At 41.1% G+C, this 15,497-nt stretch overlaps 1 protein-coding gene across 1 annotated transcript in view; it reads right to left on the bottom strand.

The window, feature by feature from the left end:
• The window catches only part of P4ha3 (prolyl 4-hydroxylase subunit alpha 3), a 34,205-nt gene that overhangs the window by 4,973 nt on the left and 13,735 nt on the right, over positions 1 to 15,497 (bottom strand). The window contains exons 6-10 of the mRNA XM_015477428.2: positions 12,692 to 12,855; positions 12,276 to 12,452; positions 8,722 to 8,786; positions 5,508 to 5,667; positions 2,846 to 2,908 (exon numbers count right to left, since the gene is read on the bottom strand). Of these exons, the coding sequence (XP_015332914.1) occupies positions 2,846 to 2,908; positions 5,508 to 5,667; positions 8,722 to 8,786; positions 12,276 to 12,452; positions 12,692 to 12,855 (629 nt within the window). The remainder of the gene's footprint in view (positions 1 to 2,845; positions 2,909 to 5,507; positions 5,668 to 8,721; positions 8,787 to 12,275; positions 12,453 to 12,691; positions 12,856 to 15,497) is intronic.

Here is a 15,497-nt window from a genome sequence, read left to right as displayed (position 1 = left end):
GGGATGTATGTGTGGTATTGGGGATTAAACCCAGGGGTACTCTATCACTAAATTACATCCCCAACACCTTTTATTTTTTATTTTGAGACAGAGTCTCACTAATTTGCCCAAGCTGGCCTTGAACTTGCAATCCTCCTGCCTCAGACTCCCAAAATGCTGTGATTACAGGCATGTGCCACCAAGCCCATCTTGAACATCTTTTTTAAAAATTTTTTTTTACTTATAGGTGGACACAATATCTTTATTTTTATTTTTATGTGGTGCTGAGGATTGAACCCCAGTGCCTCATGCATGCTAGGCGAGCATTCTACCACTGAGCCACAACCCCAGCCCCTGAACATCTTAATCAATGAAATTGTTTTTGAATTTTGGGTTGTTTTCATAGGAAAAAGAATTAGCGTTATGAGTCCAAATTGGTATGCATACATTTAATATTTCTGATATATACTGCTAAATTATTTTCTCACCAGCCATGCAACATGAGAGAGCAAGTATTACCTCACTCTGCCTAGCACTACTAGAAGGTCCATGTTCTTTTAATTTTGTGGTCATCAAGCCCCATCCCACCACAATCTGTGTTACAGAGCAAGAACTTTAGGCCTGAAGAGGTTGTCACTTACAGGAAACTGAACTGTCTTGGTGATTCAGAACCTGGAAATGGCAGTTTTAGCTGTCAGTGCTCCTTGGTTCCCACTCTGGCCACTTGGAGGGCCAATGGGAACAACTCGATCTTTGTGTTCAAGAAACTAAAAGACGGGATGATTCTGTTCTGTTGTAGTCACTGTGGGTACAAGCATGACTCACCAGGGGCAACCTTGACTTTCCTGAATTCCTTTTCCTGTGGTTTTAGACACAATGTAAGGAATGATAAACCAACATATTCAAAAGAAAATCTCATTCTGTATGCAATGAAGTTCAAGGGCATGAATTGTAGAACAGTGCTGAAAGAGATATTCTTTATGAATACCTTCACTGTATTAGGGCTGAACTTATGTCCAGTCTGGGCAGAAAATCACTAACTTATTTCAAGTCCATCCTCTGTACTTCTTAGAAATTATTTTCTCTCTACAATATTACTCTTGTCTCCCACAAACCTTAACATTATTTGCCTTTAGAAATTTGATGGTCTTTACCCAACCTGAAGATGAAAGTATTGGTCCCATGACACTAATTCCCCTTTATAGGGTTCTTTCCTTACTTGCTTGGTGGGATACAATGAGAGAAACATATGAAACTTTCCACAGTGACGTTCCCCCTGCACTATCTCCTCAGATCCTTATTACAACCCTGTGAGGAAGTGCAGAGCAAGAAAATGAGCTCAAATAATTGATGTGATATGTACTGAGGCCCCATAGTAAACCAAAGAATCAGGATCAGACCAACTGAGTCCAAAACCAAAGTGCATTCCATTTTACTGTGTCTCAAATGCCTAAAACTCAAATGTACATGCATGTTCTCTCATTCTCTCTCTGTCTCTCTCTGTCTCTCTGTCTCTCTCTCTCTCTCTCTCTCTCTCTCTCTCTCACACACACACACACACAAATAGATATGTGCACAATTGCCATTTAAAATTGCTGGGCCTTTATCCATCCTACCTTCATTACAATAACTGGGCTTCTGTATCTAGGGAACTAGACATAAAAGATTTGGGCAAGGCAAGAGGGTAAAGAACAGACATACTGTGCCCCCAGATGCTCATATTGTCTGGTTGATATCTACACTTTTCACTGCCTGTGACCTCCCATGCCAGCTTCAGTGATCAGCCAGAGACACAACCAGCTGCAGATCCAAGATGTGCTCCCTGCCTGGCAGCTGGCTTCAGCTGTGCCTGATCAGAATGACCACCGAGAGGTCAGATGGCATGTTTTAAAAGTCTCCAGTTCTTCAGGAAGCATAAAATTTAGCCACTGGAAACAAAACCAGAATTGCAGGCATAGAGACTATATGCAATGCCAGTCTCCGACTGCCCTTTCTTGGCTCTTGTATCTGAAGAAACCAGATACAGGCCTGAGAGAAGAGGGGAAGCTAAGGGAGTGTCTGCTCATCCAACAAGCCCGAAAACAGGACTTCATCTCTGGTTGTTATTCACAGCCTCAGTCAGGAGTAATCTTTTCCAATAAGTGTTTGCTTCTAATAATCTCTCCCAAGTAAGAGATGATCAGAATTATGGCTTAGGTGTGAAGAAGGAAATAAACCCACAGGACCTGAAGGGAAGGTGATGGGTGAGATAACAAATGCTGGGACCAAGTCCCACAGGACCAGGCTGGGAACCAGAAGAGACAAATTTATTGTTTTGCTTTTTCAGGGGATATAGTGGAGATTTTACTGAAGAATTTATGGGGAAATAGGAGGAGGATTTTCACTGAGACTTCTCTGAGATTTTCATCTCAGAGGCCACACTTGAGGAATTTCTCTGTTGGCCTCCCTGTGCTTTCCTGCTGGTGACTGAGCTGCCTGTCTCTCCTCTCTCTCTCCCACACCTCTGCAGCTGCACTTAAGGGCCCACACTTTTCAACACTGAGTAGGCTGTGGGACCTCAAAGAGGGAGACTCCTGTATTCTCTTCCTGCATTGTTTAAGTCTCACAAACTCTTTGCCTTCATTGTAGACCTACTGTCCATCCTAACCCATGGCCTATGACAAGGTCATATTAGATCCATTCCTTTATATCTCTTATAGTGTTGAACAAAAAAAATGCTATTTAAAATTCATAAATTTCCTGAAGACTTTTGTGTTTAGTACCAGATAAAATCAATACATGAAATTGTTTTGAACACAATAAAAAAGAGGAGAGATATAGTCATTAGGTAAGAAGCCCTGGTCCCTCCAGAGCAAGACTCACTCACATAGATCATAAATGTTGCAACTCGGTTTCCAGACTTCATTCTGTATAGGGGGCTGCTTGGCGACTGAGACAAAAATAGAACATAACATTATTTTATGCAGATGGCACCAGGATGACATAATGAGGGGACCATGTGCTCATCTTTGCTGACAGGTACTCAATACTCTTTATAGACACTATTTATTAGATACTCACATGAATGAATTGTGTGCTAATCAAATAAAACTACTTGTCAATAGTGAAAGCTCTATATGAGAGGTGAATTTTGCCTTTGGATTCTGTGAAATAAATTTATATGTAAATTCTTATAGATCATTATTCTGTAGGAATACCAAATGATAAGACTGGAGTTCCCAATTACTTGCCAAAGAGAAATCTTTTTTTTTTTTTTTTTTGGTCATAGAACAATCTGACATAAAACTTACATACCATAAAATTCACCCATTGTAAGCATACTATTTGATGAACTTTAGCTAATTTCAACATTTGTCCAACCATTTCCACAATCCAGTTTTAGAACATTTCCATCAACTGGTAAAGTTCTCTCATGCCAGTGTTCAGTTAATCCCTCTATAACTCTGAGCAATACACTTACCTACTTTCCATTCTTTTTTTTCCCTTTTCATATAAATAGAATCATAAAATGTGGAATCTTATCCATCAGGCTGCTCTTGCTTGTGCACTATTTTGAAGGTTCTTCTCTGTGGTTGGATGTACCTGTCCATTCTTTCCCTTGATGAATAGTATTCCATTGTGCAGATATATAAAAATTTGTTATCCATTAACCTATGGATGGATTTAAGCTGTTTCTAATTCTTGGCTAATAAAGCTACTATGAACATTCACATGCAAGTGTGTGTATAGATGTATATTTCCTTTTCTCCTGTGTAAAATATCTGGAATTGAAGTGGCTGGATCATAGGCTGGTGTACCTTTAACTTTTTAAGAACTGCCAAACTCTTTTCCAAAGTGACTGTTTTATTTTACATCCCCCCAGTGTGTGAGTCCTCACTGTCCTCATCCACACTTGGTATGATCTCATAAGATATCTTTTTCATTTTAGCTCTTCTAATAGGAATACAGCGATATTTCATTATGGGTTCAACTTTCATTTCTCTAATGGTGTTGAGCATCTTTTCACATGTTTATTAGCTATTTATTTCTCTTCTTTGAAGTGCCTATTTAAATAATCTTTTGCTCATTTAAAATTTTTGAGTTGTGAGGCCAGGGTTGTGGCTCAGTAGTACAGCGCTTGCCTGGCACATGTGAGGTACTGGGTTTAATCCTCAGCACCAAATAAAATGTAAATAAATAAAATAAAGTTAAGAAAAAGAAAACAAATTAAACTCACCCTTAAAAAAAAGAAAAAAATTGGTTGTCTGTTGAGTTACAGAAGTTCTGCATATATTTTGGATACAAATCCTTTATCAAGTATATAATTTACAAATATTTTCTCCTAATTGATGACCTGATTTTTCATTTTCTAATGGTGTTTTCTGAAAAGCAAGATTTTAATTTTGACAAGGTCCAATTTATCACTTTTTTCTTCTTTTATGGATCAGAATTTGGTGATCTATAACTCTGCTTTGCCTAACCTGTGGTTATAAAGATTTTCTCCTAGGTTTTCTTCTAGAAGTTTGTTTTTTTTTTTAAAGAATATATTCTGTTTTATATACATTTTATTTATTTTTATGTGGTGCTGAGGATCAAATCCCGTGCCTCGCACATGCAAGGTGAGCCACAACTCCAGCCCCTCTTCTAGAAGTTTTATATTTTGCATATACATCTACAATCCATTTTGCATTGATTTTCATAAATGTCATGAAATAGATTCTGATGTTGCTATCATTATTTTGCTGGTAGATTATTGAATTATCCCAGCACCATTTGTTGAAAAGGCTATATTTTCTTCATGGAGTTTCCTTGGCATCTTTGTGAAAAAAACAACTGACCATAATTGTACAGGCTTATTTCTGGATCCTCCATTCTGTTTCCTTGACCTATGTTTCTGTCCTTCCACCAATACCATATACAGCCCTGGTTCTTGTAGCTCTACTCTGGAAATGACTATATGATGTCTGTGAATGAGTCAGTGAACAAATGAACAAGTGAATCATGAAATCAGGTAGTGTATAGCCTCCAATTTTGTTCTTCTTTTTCTAAATTGTTTGGCTATTCTAGTCCTTTGCATTTCCATATACATTTTAGTATCCGTGTGTTAATTTCTACAAAAATAAGCCCTCTGGAATTTTAATAATGTTGGGGTTGAATGTATAGTTAGATTTGGGGGCTGTTTTTTTAACCCTCAAAAATTGATTGTTACTGCCAGCAAAGGAAGGCAGTTGAGATCATAAGAAAAGAAGAAGGGCTGAGATAAGGACAGTCCTCCCTGGGAAGTCCCCAAATGAACAGGAGACAAGATTCCATAACAGGCCTCATTCTGCCAACATAGCAAATTCTGGAAAGTGGAATGATAACAGATAAGAAAATGAACCAGCAACAATCAGCTAAAACCAAGATTTTTAGATATTCCTTAAATAAGAACCTTTGTTCTAAGATTTCGTTTTGTATGACTCTGAGAGCCCTACAAGAGCTACATCTCACATAAATAAGCAATGCATTCGCTTTGGCCTCAGAAGATTGGTCATCGGACCCATTATTACCGTAGCATGGTCAAAGTGAGGCTCATAGTGCCCTCCAATGCCATAGTTCACCACCTGGAGATACTCTGCGTAGGGAGGCTGGACATCAAGGCCTGTGAGGGCTGCGATGCGGTGGTCAAGGGTCACCAGCATTGGGTCAACAGTGTCCTTTAGCCAGGCACTAAAACATACCACAGAGTAGAACATCAGAGATTCAGTGCTGGAAATGACTACATGTCATGTCTGTGAATGAATAAATAAATGATCAAATGGATACAAGTTCTGGAGGGCCAGGGGAGAGGGGAAAAGAAGCAGCATGAATGCCTGATCAAATACACATCCCTCATGTTAAGTCTGCCCAATTCACTTTGCTTTCTGTCTCAACATTCACAGGTTCATTCAGTCAATTAAACATTCTCGGAGGCCCTGACCCATTTCTGAGCTAGGTGCTGAGGCTATAGAGCAAAGGTGCATGGTGCCCATGACTGCGACACTCATGACTGTGACTGCCCCTGAAACTGCTATGTGGTAAAGACTTCTACAACAGAGGAAGCCGGTGCCATAATGGAAAAGCTTGGGATTTAAAGTAAGAAGATTTCTGAACATTCTAGCATGCCCCTGTAGTCCCAGCGACTCAGGAGACTAAGACAGGAAGATCACTTGAGCCTAGGAATTTGAGGCCAGTCTGTGCAACATAGTAAGACCCAAAAGAAAGAAAGAAGGGAGGGAGGGAAGAATTAAAGTAATAAGACTAGTTCCTGATCCTCTCTCTGTGTGATCCTAAGTCAGGTACTTAATTTTGAGCCTAAGAGTCAGTGTGCTTTTCAATAAAATGAGGATAATAATAATATCTGCTTCACAGACTCATGAAGATTGTTGAGAGAAACACTATGAGGATGCTTTGTAAGCTGTGTTGGTGACTGCTGTGAATTCCAGGAGCATCTCTGGGAAACCAGGACAGGTCAAAGACCGAAGAACATACAGCTCAGACTCTTCCTAAATGTCTTGTTGAGATTCTGACAAAGTAAAATTTTGGAATCAGAATTTAGGTTCCAGGGAAATGAGAACATGCTCCCCAAGCAAAGCCTCATGGGAACACCATGAAGGCTTCGAAGGGAAGAACCCTGGCATGACATTGGAAGGCCACTTCTTTGCTCTTTAAATGATGACTAACAGAAAATAAGTAGAGTGAGAAAATGAGAAATACACTTTAAACTGCTGGGGAGCAGAGAGGAAGGAGTTAATTCTACCAAGGCAATTAGGTAAAATGATAACATTTAAACAAAATTCTGAAGGGTGTATACCAATTCAACAGACGGAAAAGAGCAGGTGTATTCCAGCCTGAAGAAATTGCATGAGTACAAGCATGAAGGTGTGATGATAAATATGTGCAAAGGTCCTTACCAGATGCTCATAAACTTCCCAACTTGCAAACTGTGAGCTAGATAAACTTCTATTCTTTATATATTATCCATTCTGTAGTATCCAATTATTGCAACCAAAAATGGACTGAGAAATGGGTAATTGATAGTGAAGGTGACAGCAGACAGACATAAGTGTTGGGAACATGAGGTTAAGGGGATAATTCTATAAACTGAGCTGACTCCCATGTGCTTTCTTAAAAAAAAAAAAAAGTAATTTAATTTATCTGCAGCCCTGCCTGGGTTAAGTTAATAAGATGTATTACATTGGGGCTGGGGTTGTGGCTCACTGGTAGAGTGCTTACCTAGCATATATGAGGCACCACATAAAAATAAATAAAATAAAGTTATTGTATCCATCTATAACTAAATATATATTACATTTCTCAGCAACCAACCTGCTATCTGCAGGAGAAATACAGGACCAAAATGCCAATAAGCAGAACACATTACCCTGAAGTGACTTTTTTGTAAGAACAAGTTCAATGTGCCAAAGAGACTTAGAGTTGCTTTGGGCCTTTAGCATGTGCAGTGGGGCTTGGAAGTTTGATGCAATCCTGCTGAAGTCAAAAGTCAAGAGGTGGACCTGTGTGGGACTCTCTGGAAACTTCTCTGGGACCCTCAACAGAACTGGAGGGCAGGAGTAGGATGTGGCCCTTCTCCTCTCTGTAAGGACCCACTCTCTCCCTTGAGAATGTCCCCTTCTCCTATTCCTTCTAATAAACTCATGCCTCTGAACAACATGTTTGAAAGCTCTCTGGTGTGATCCCAAGAACTGGACCTCCACAATGCCTCACCTTTGCAGCTACTTGGCCCCACAGGCAGGCCCTTGCTCTGTAACAAAGGTTGTGAGCTAAGAAAATGATTTGGCAATTCAGAGCTCCCCAAGGACTTCTGAGAGACCAATTCCAGTGGAGTTATGAGGACAGAACCAAAATTCAGAGGATTAAGGAGTGATGTGAGAGGATGGAGGTAGTCTGATCTGAAAAGAAAATATCACCTATTCCCCTAAAGGAAACAAATCTAAATAGAAGATTGAATATTCTTTAACACAAGAATTTCAGAAAGGTTAGAAAAGACAATGAAGTTGAGGTCACACAGACCTTTTAAATATTGGTGAATAACTCCTAATGCTAAAGGTACCAGTTAGGCCAAAATGATTCTGAATGAAAGCTTTCATTTCTCACCTCATTTCCTAGGCAACGCAAACTAACCATCCATTCTGAGATCTGGTCTCTCCCCAGGGAGGCTGCCAACGCTGTCTCCCTGTCTCCGGTGGCTTAGAGGGAGATTTTTTTTCCTCCTACTGTATCATCAGTCCCCTCAGTGCAAATAAGGGATTCAAGGGGAGGGCAGGGGTCGAGGGAAGAGGAAAAGCTGGACTCCCACAGTTGAATCTCTTCCTCTGGAGAAGCCCTGAGGTCTTGGAAGTCTATTCATCCCTTTTGCTGAATGTTGGCAAGCTGTGCTTGCATATGAATCAGGAGGTGGGAATGGAACCTTATAAAGTCAAATTACAAATGCAGGCAGAAATTCTCTGGAAAAGTGATCCTGGTTAGAAGAATAATTATATGCTTATTCTGGGGTGGAAGGCAAAGGAGTTTTTTTCAAGTCTTTCCCTCATGGCCTCCCTCATGAATTCCTCAGAAATATAACAAACTCGAGTGAGGACAGTGGAAACTTCTTCCTCTCAGAAAGAATGTAGAGATATATAACATTTTCAACATTGACCTGTAGGGTCTCCAAGTGTCCTTGCCAACCGGGCAGTCAGCTGTGCCTGGGCCCAGGAGTCTGAGAGGAAGGGCTCCTCTTACCTTTTGCTGATACGGTACTCCACTTGCAACTGCTTTTCCCCTGATGCCACCACTGATCTCTGGAGCTGGTGGGAAGGACATGAGACAAAGTCCAGGCAGTTATGATGCACGGGGAGGGGCTGTCATGCCCACAGACATGCCCTTTATGGAAGCACAAACATAGACAATAGCCAGTTCCTTGGTCATTAGAAGATATTTTGCACATGGTACTATTTTAGGGATGGGTCAGTCTTGAAAATGAAAAAACTCAAAACAAGTGACCAAAAATCTTATCCTTAACCACAGGATCTGGTAGCCAGCAAGCACTTCATAAAAGTTTGTCTAACTGAAATGAACTGATTCTTGAATCTACTTTGTGTCTGTTAGTCTGTGATAAGAACAAGGGCTATTTCTCATCCTTCTTTGTATAGCACAGTGTGGGTCACCAGCCCTCACATAAGGTAGGCTGCACTTGGTGTTTGTTGAATTAAATGAGCTCCTTCCATAACAGCAAAGTGTGTGCTCAGAGGCAGCTGCTTCATTTGAATGATTCTAACAAAAGCCCTTCCTCACAGAGAAGCACAATCCCTTTTACTTCAACTGCCTTGATGAGGAAAAATCTATAAACAATTTGAAGTCACTGATTTAACTCAATGTCTCTATTTTGTTGTGAATATCTGGTTATATATAGCTCTTAAATTATTTTTCATAAAGTACCTCCTAATGGCAAAATCACTGAATGAGGGACCGAAAGATAAACATTACTTATTTACACGAGGATGTGTCTACTTCTGCTTCTGTCATCAGAGTAGCAGCTCTGTGAGGGCAAGGTCTTGGTCTGTTTTCACAGCTGTGCCCCCAGGGTACAGAGCTGGGCAGGGAGGTGCTCAGTATGGATTAAGCAAACAAACAGATGAACAAAACAGTGCCCTGTGCTGAAAGGTACTCCCAGGACTCAGCCAGCCCTGGTGCTTCCCAGGCAGTTGGGATTCTAGTGGGGACAGTCTACACAGCACCTCAACAAGTTCCTTGGCCTGTTGTTCCACAAGATTAGGATGCAGGGAATCAGGTGACTGATATTACCTCTATCCATCCTTCACTAATCGTTCCTGGTATCTCTTCCTGGGATATGCATAGAGGAGAGAGGAGGAATTCAAAAAGGACAGATGAAAGATGTTTCCTTCTGTTATTTTAGGGCAAAATCAAGGACTTAAAAAAAAAAAATCCTGGGCCGGGGTTGTGGTCAGTGGTAGAGCGCTTGCCTCGCATGTGAGACACTGGGTTCAATTCTCAGCACCGCATGTAAATTAAAAAAAATAAAGATCCATCAACAAGCAAAAAAAATATTTTTAAAAATTCTCCAATTAAGGAGCTACTCTGTACCTAACTCCTTTAACATTCATTTACTGTTTACCTCCAAGTCATTCAATTTATTTGTTGTCTTCTGTCCTAAGTATTCTGCTATGCATTGGAAGAACAATACATTAACCTAGAGTCCTTGACCACATGTCATATAATGGGGCCATAACAGCAAGTACAGGGTGCTGTGGAAATACAAAGATGGGCATCTAGGCCACTCTTACAGGGATAGGAAGGCTTCCCAGGATATCCATAAGACCCATTGCAATCATACAGGTAAAAAGACATCAAGAGTTTTGCAGGCAGAAAGAAGAAACAGCACAAGCCATTTACAGAAAAGAAAGCTCCCTGCAGTGGAGTGTCAAGTACAAGAGGGAGATGTGGTGAAAGGGGTGAGCAGCAGTCAGGCCATGGCGCTTTGTAAACATTTAAGGACACAGTGACCCATTAAAGAGTTAAAGCTAGGCATTTAGAAGGAAATCTGGCTTTTAAAGATTACGCTGACTGCAGGAGGCACAACACAGGCAAAGGCATTTTAAGAAAGACAATACATGATGCTTGCTAGTTTATAGTGTGGCCAGGGAGACAGAGTACTAACCCATGAAACAGCTACTAACATCAAACAACATATAAACGGTAGACTAGCTGGGATGGTGGCACGCGCTCAGGAGACTGAGGCAGGAGGATCATGAATTCAAAGTCAGCCTCAGCAACTGAATGAGGTTCTAAAGCAACTCAATGAGACCCAGTCTCAAAAAAAAAAAAAAAAATTTTTTTTTAAAGGGACAGAGTGTGGCCCTGTGGTTAAGTGCCACTGTGTTCAATTCTTGGTACCAAAATTTAAAAGTTAATTACCAAACAACTCATGACAAAAATTTTGAGTTCAGAGGAGGAATGCATTATTACATGTGCTGCCCCCACCAAAGTGCTCTGAAATGTAGAGTCACTCAAAGAACCAATGAAAGTAGACCAGAGCAGTTAGGACTAGCAGGCCCGAGGGAGGCGTGGGGTTTTAACAGAATTTTCCAGGGTGGGCAGGATGTGGATAGACAAGTGATGACAGAGCAAGCTTTGGAAAGATACAGCGGAAAGGAAACAGGTAAATCCAACTCAAGCCTCTGCAGCTTCTGTGCTCAGCTGTGGGGAGTGGGGGGTTGGGGGGACACTGCCACACAAACCCAGGGCTTACTTCTGGAAGAATCAAAGGCCAGTCAGGCATCCATAACTTCTGGGGGAAGGGAGTCTGGTAAGGCTTTTGTGTGCCACATGGAAGACCTGTCCTGAAGGATTCCATGAACATCTCTGGGTGGGCCACCTGTCCCATACCATAGCAACAGAGCTGTTCTGAGTAAAAAGCCACTGCTGGCCAAATGTGACTGCTGACGCTATTGAAAATATATTGTCCCATCACCAATAGAGCTTGATCATTTCAAAAACATCATGTACAAAGATTCCAGACTTGCCCAGAGAGACTTTGGGTTAAAACGATTATTGCTGTTCTCCCTCCAGTCCATATTTGCTGCTCTGCCAGGCTGGGTCCCAGAGTGGAGATGGGAGGGCAAAGCTGCAGCCCACCCAGGACAGACATGTAATGTGGGGACTGTCACTAGATTCAGGGGCTGCTTGTTACCACACGTAACTTAGGCTACAAGAATAGCAGAACGGCAACCAATCTACCTCTAAGTGTCAGTAATGACATTGCTACATGTATGACTTTCCTCTCCCTGGGCCTTAGTTCCCTCTTTAACAAGATTATGAAGTTGAACTAAATAATCTTTCCAGCTGTCAGTCTGTAAATATGTATTAGGATTTTATTCCTTGTCCCTGTCATGTTTTCCATTTCTTCTACTAATTAATGGCTGGTGTTTGGGGAAGTTTCCTTTTTATTTATTGAGGTGAGATTTACGTACAATGACAAGCATAGACCTCAAGTGGACCATTTGCTGAGTTTTGACAACTGTGTACAGCTATGGACTCCACACTCTTAAGAAGATACTGAGGGCACATTTTCAACATTCTAGAAAAAATCCTCTGGCACCTCATTCCACTTAATCCTTTCCCTCTAGAGGCAACTGCTGTTGTGATTTCCTCCACCATCTTATGGGCTGGCTGGCATTCTGAACCCCTGGATGATGAAGGGACTAGCTGTGGAGCCTTCCTTTCTCAAGCTCTGAATTCCAGGCACGTGAAGACACAGGAGATTTGGGGACACTCACCCATGGTTCTGCAAGCTCGCGAATTTTCTGAGCCTCTGAATCACTGACAAAGTCATGATAGAGAGCAACATAGGGCTCTAGGTGAATGATCTCCTTCCGGATGGGCTGCAGAAGCAGGTAGGGGCTGGAATTGGTCTCATAGGAGCAGTAGAGGCTAGGGATCTGGTATCGAATGGGCTGGAAGGAAAAAATAGACTCAGCATAAAAGAAGATGGACCTAAGAGTGAAATAATCTTAGGGGAACTAAAGCATAAAACCAGGAATTTGAGAGATATTGAATATGGTTACTTGGATACTGTCCAAGGGAGCTTTATTGTTTTTCAAGGCATCAGCTTTTCCCCTTTTCACTGTCCAAATTCTAGCTTCTCACTCTGTAGCCAGGCCTATCCCCTTTCTTTTTTCCTGAGGAATCCTACCTGGGAGCCCAGGGTCTGACACAACTCCTCATATGTGTCTCTAGTCCGCAGGTGAGGTACTCTGGGTCTCTGGATGACAGTCTCAGCTACAGCCTGGTGGGGGCTCTCTGCCAACAGCCTTTCATATTTCAACACATTCCTGGCCATCCTCTTATTTTCTGGGCCTGGGGAAAATCAGAGCAGGGAATAATACAGATTAACAAACACTAGCCCCAGAAAGTGCTACCAAGATTTCCTGCAACTTTACTGTCACAGAAGACTGGCTCTAGGACATTCTGAATAACTCCTTGTCAGTGCCCATATTCCCAGAAGAGAATCTGGTATTTAAAAAAGACTGACTTGCACCCGGTGGATCTGAAAGTGCAAAAGGTTTTGGGAAGGAAGGTGGTACCTACACTCTTAGATCCAGGGACCATGAAGATGACTGTTCTGGGATGGCATTATGGTTAGTTTTATCCATAGAATAGAAACTTCATTCATTAATTTGTTCATTCATTCATTACCCATCCATTCAATAAATGCTCAATAAACAACCAGATACTGTGCTAGAGGCTAACCTCCCAGAATTCAGAGTCTAATGACCGCTTAGAAGAAAACATGTCAGGGGCTAGGGGTTGTAGCTCAGTGAGGCACTGGGTTTGATCCTCAGCACCACATAAAAATAAATAAGTAAATAAAATAAAGATATATTTTTTAAAAAGAAGAAAAAACATGGTAAGGACAACAAAAGGAAGTCCAGAGAGTCAAAGCCTATGGCACAGCGACCCAACCTGTTCTTCCCTGGGGAACCCGAAGCTAATTCATCCTCGGCTCCATTAGATCCCTCAGCATTCCTAACAGGCCTAGGCCTAGAGCAGTGCAATATGAGACAAAGGGATTTTAGATCTGGGTTCTAGGCTAATTCCCACAAGCCCTTGAGAAACCCTGAGTCTTGCTTGTGCCCACCTGTTTGTGCCCACTTTGGCTGCAAGATGTCCCATGGGTTGGCAGCTACCCATGGCCCGCTGGCCTCTGTGTATGACTCTCAGTGCATCTCAGAAGGAGGTGCTGAATTGTTCTAATGCTCCCAAAGTGTCTGAAGAGCCCCGTGTGCTTCTAACCACCACAACCACCCTGGCAAAAGAGCAAAGGAGTGCGCAGAAGTTACTATTCCTTGCTAACAAAAGGAAAAATCAGACTTTGGAGAATGGAAATGATGAGCCCAAACTCAAGTGAAAAATACTGCAAAGCTAGAATGAGCTGGGACCCTCAACTTACTAAGCCCTATTTACTCACCTGTGATAGCACACAATTTTGATTTTGGGGGGAGAGACAGAGATTTTTAAAAATATATTTATTTTTCTGTTGTAGTTGGGCACAATACCTTTATTTTATTTATTTTTATGTGGTGCTGAGTATCAAACCCAGGGCTTTGCACATGCTAGGCGAGCACTCTACCGTTGAGCCACAACTTTAGCCCCTGAGACACAGATTTTAATAGATCAAGCACAAAGAAATAAAGGAAGGCTGAGTTTTAATTTTGTTTATATTAGTAATGCTCATGAGTTTCCAGACCACTTAATAACTTCCATATCCTACTGTTCGCCAAATTATCAGAAAGGAATAATTGTTACAGTCATTGCTTTGTATCCACAGGGGACTGGTTCCAGAAATCCATAGATGTTCAAGCCCCTTATATATAATGATATAGTATTTGTATATAACCTGTGCACATCCTCCCATAAACTTTAAATTATCTCTACATTATTATTTTTCTTTTTTAAAAAAATTTTAGTTGTAGATGTATTTATTTATTTATTTTTATGTGGTGCTGGGGATCCAACCCAGTCCCTCATGTGTGCTAGGCAAGTGCTCTACTACTGAGCTACAATGCCAGCCCCATCTACATTATTTGTAATACACAATACAATGTAATGCTATTACATAGTTGTTTTACTGTTATCACCTAATGAATAATGACAAAAAAAAATTCTGTATGTGTTCAGAACAGACACCATTTTTTTCAACCATCTTCAATCTGAAGTTGGTTGGGTGGTTGGGTTCACAGACGTGGAGAGCAGACTTTACTAAATGGATTCATTAAGAAGTACTGAATAAATACAGTTATAAAGTCCTACATGAAATACCTTATAAATATTAGGACAATTAAAATAGCTTTTGTGTCTTATTTGAGTATCTAAATACCTTATTAAAAGAAAACCTAGGAAGCCATTCACTACCAAAATTTTAAGCAAAATTATCCAAGCTGAGACAGGAAGCGTCTTCCTCCAGTTGAACTCATTTTGTTATCGGTAAGGCTCTCCCTGAAGGGGAATGAAGCTGAACTGTAACCACCTGGGCAGGGTGCTCACCTAGCAAAGTGAGCTCTGGTTTTAAAGGAAAGAACAGATAGCTCTCTGTAAACAGCCAAAGTGAATAATCCTCTGAATCATGCTCCTTCCTGCACACACAGCACACATTGATTTCATTCATTCCTGGGTCTTCCAAAACCTAGGTCTTTAAAATGTCTCTGAAGAAGAAGGGAAATTGCATGGAAATGGAAGGAGACCCTCATTGTTATACAAAATTACATATAAGAGGATGTGAGGGGAAAGGGGAAAAAAAAACAAGGAAGAGAAATGAATTACAGTAGATGGGGTAGAGAGAGAAGATGGGAGGGGAGGGGAGCGGGGATAGTAGTGGATAGGAAAGGTAGCAGAATACAACAGTCACTAGTATGGCAATATGTAAAAATGTGGATGTGTAACCGATGTGATTCTGCAATCTGTATACAGGGTAAAAATGGGAGTTAATAACCCACTTAAAT

Source organism: Marmota marmota, unplaced genomic scaffold, assembly GCF_001458135.2.
Source record: "Marmota marmota marmota unplaced genomic scaffold, marMar, whole genome shotgun sequence".
NCBI classification, from domain to species: Eukaryota; Metazoa; Chordata; class Mammalia; order Rodentia; family Sciuridae; genus Marmota; species Marmota marmota.
This window is presented reverse-complemented; position numbering and strand designations above follow the sequence as displayed.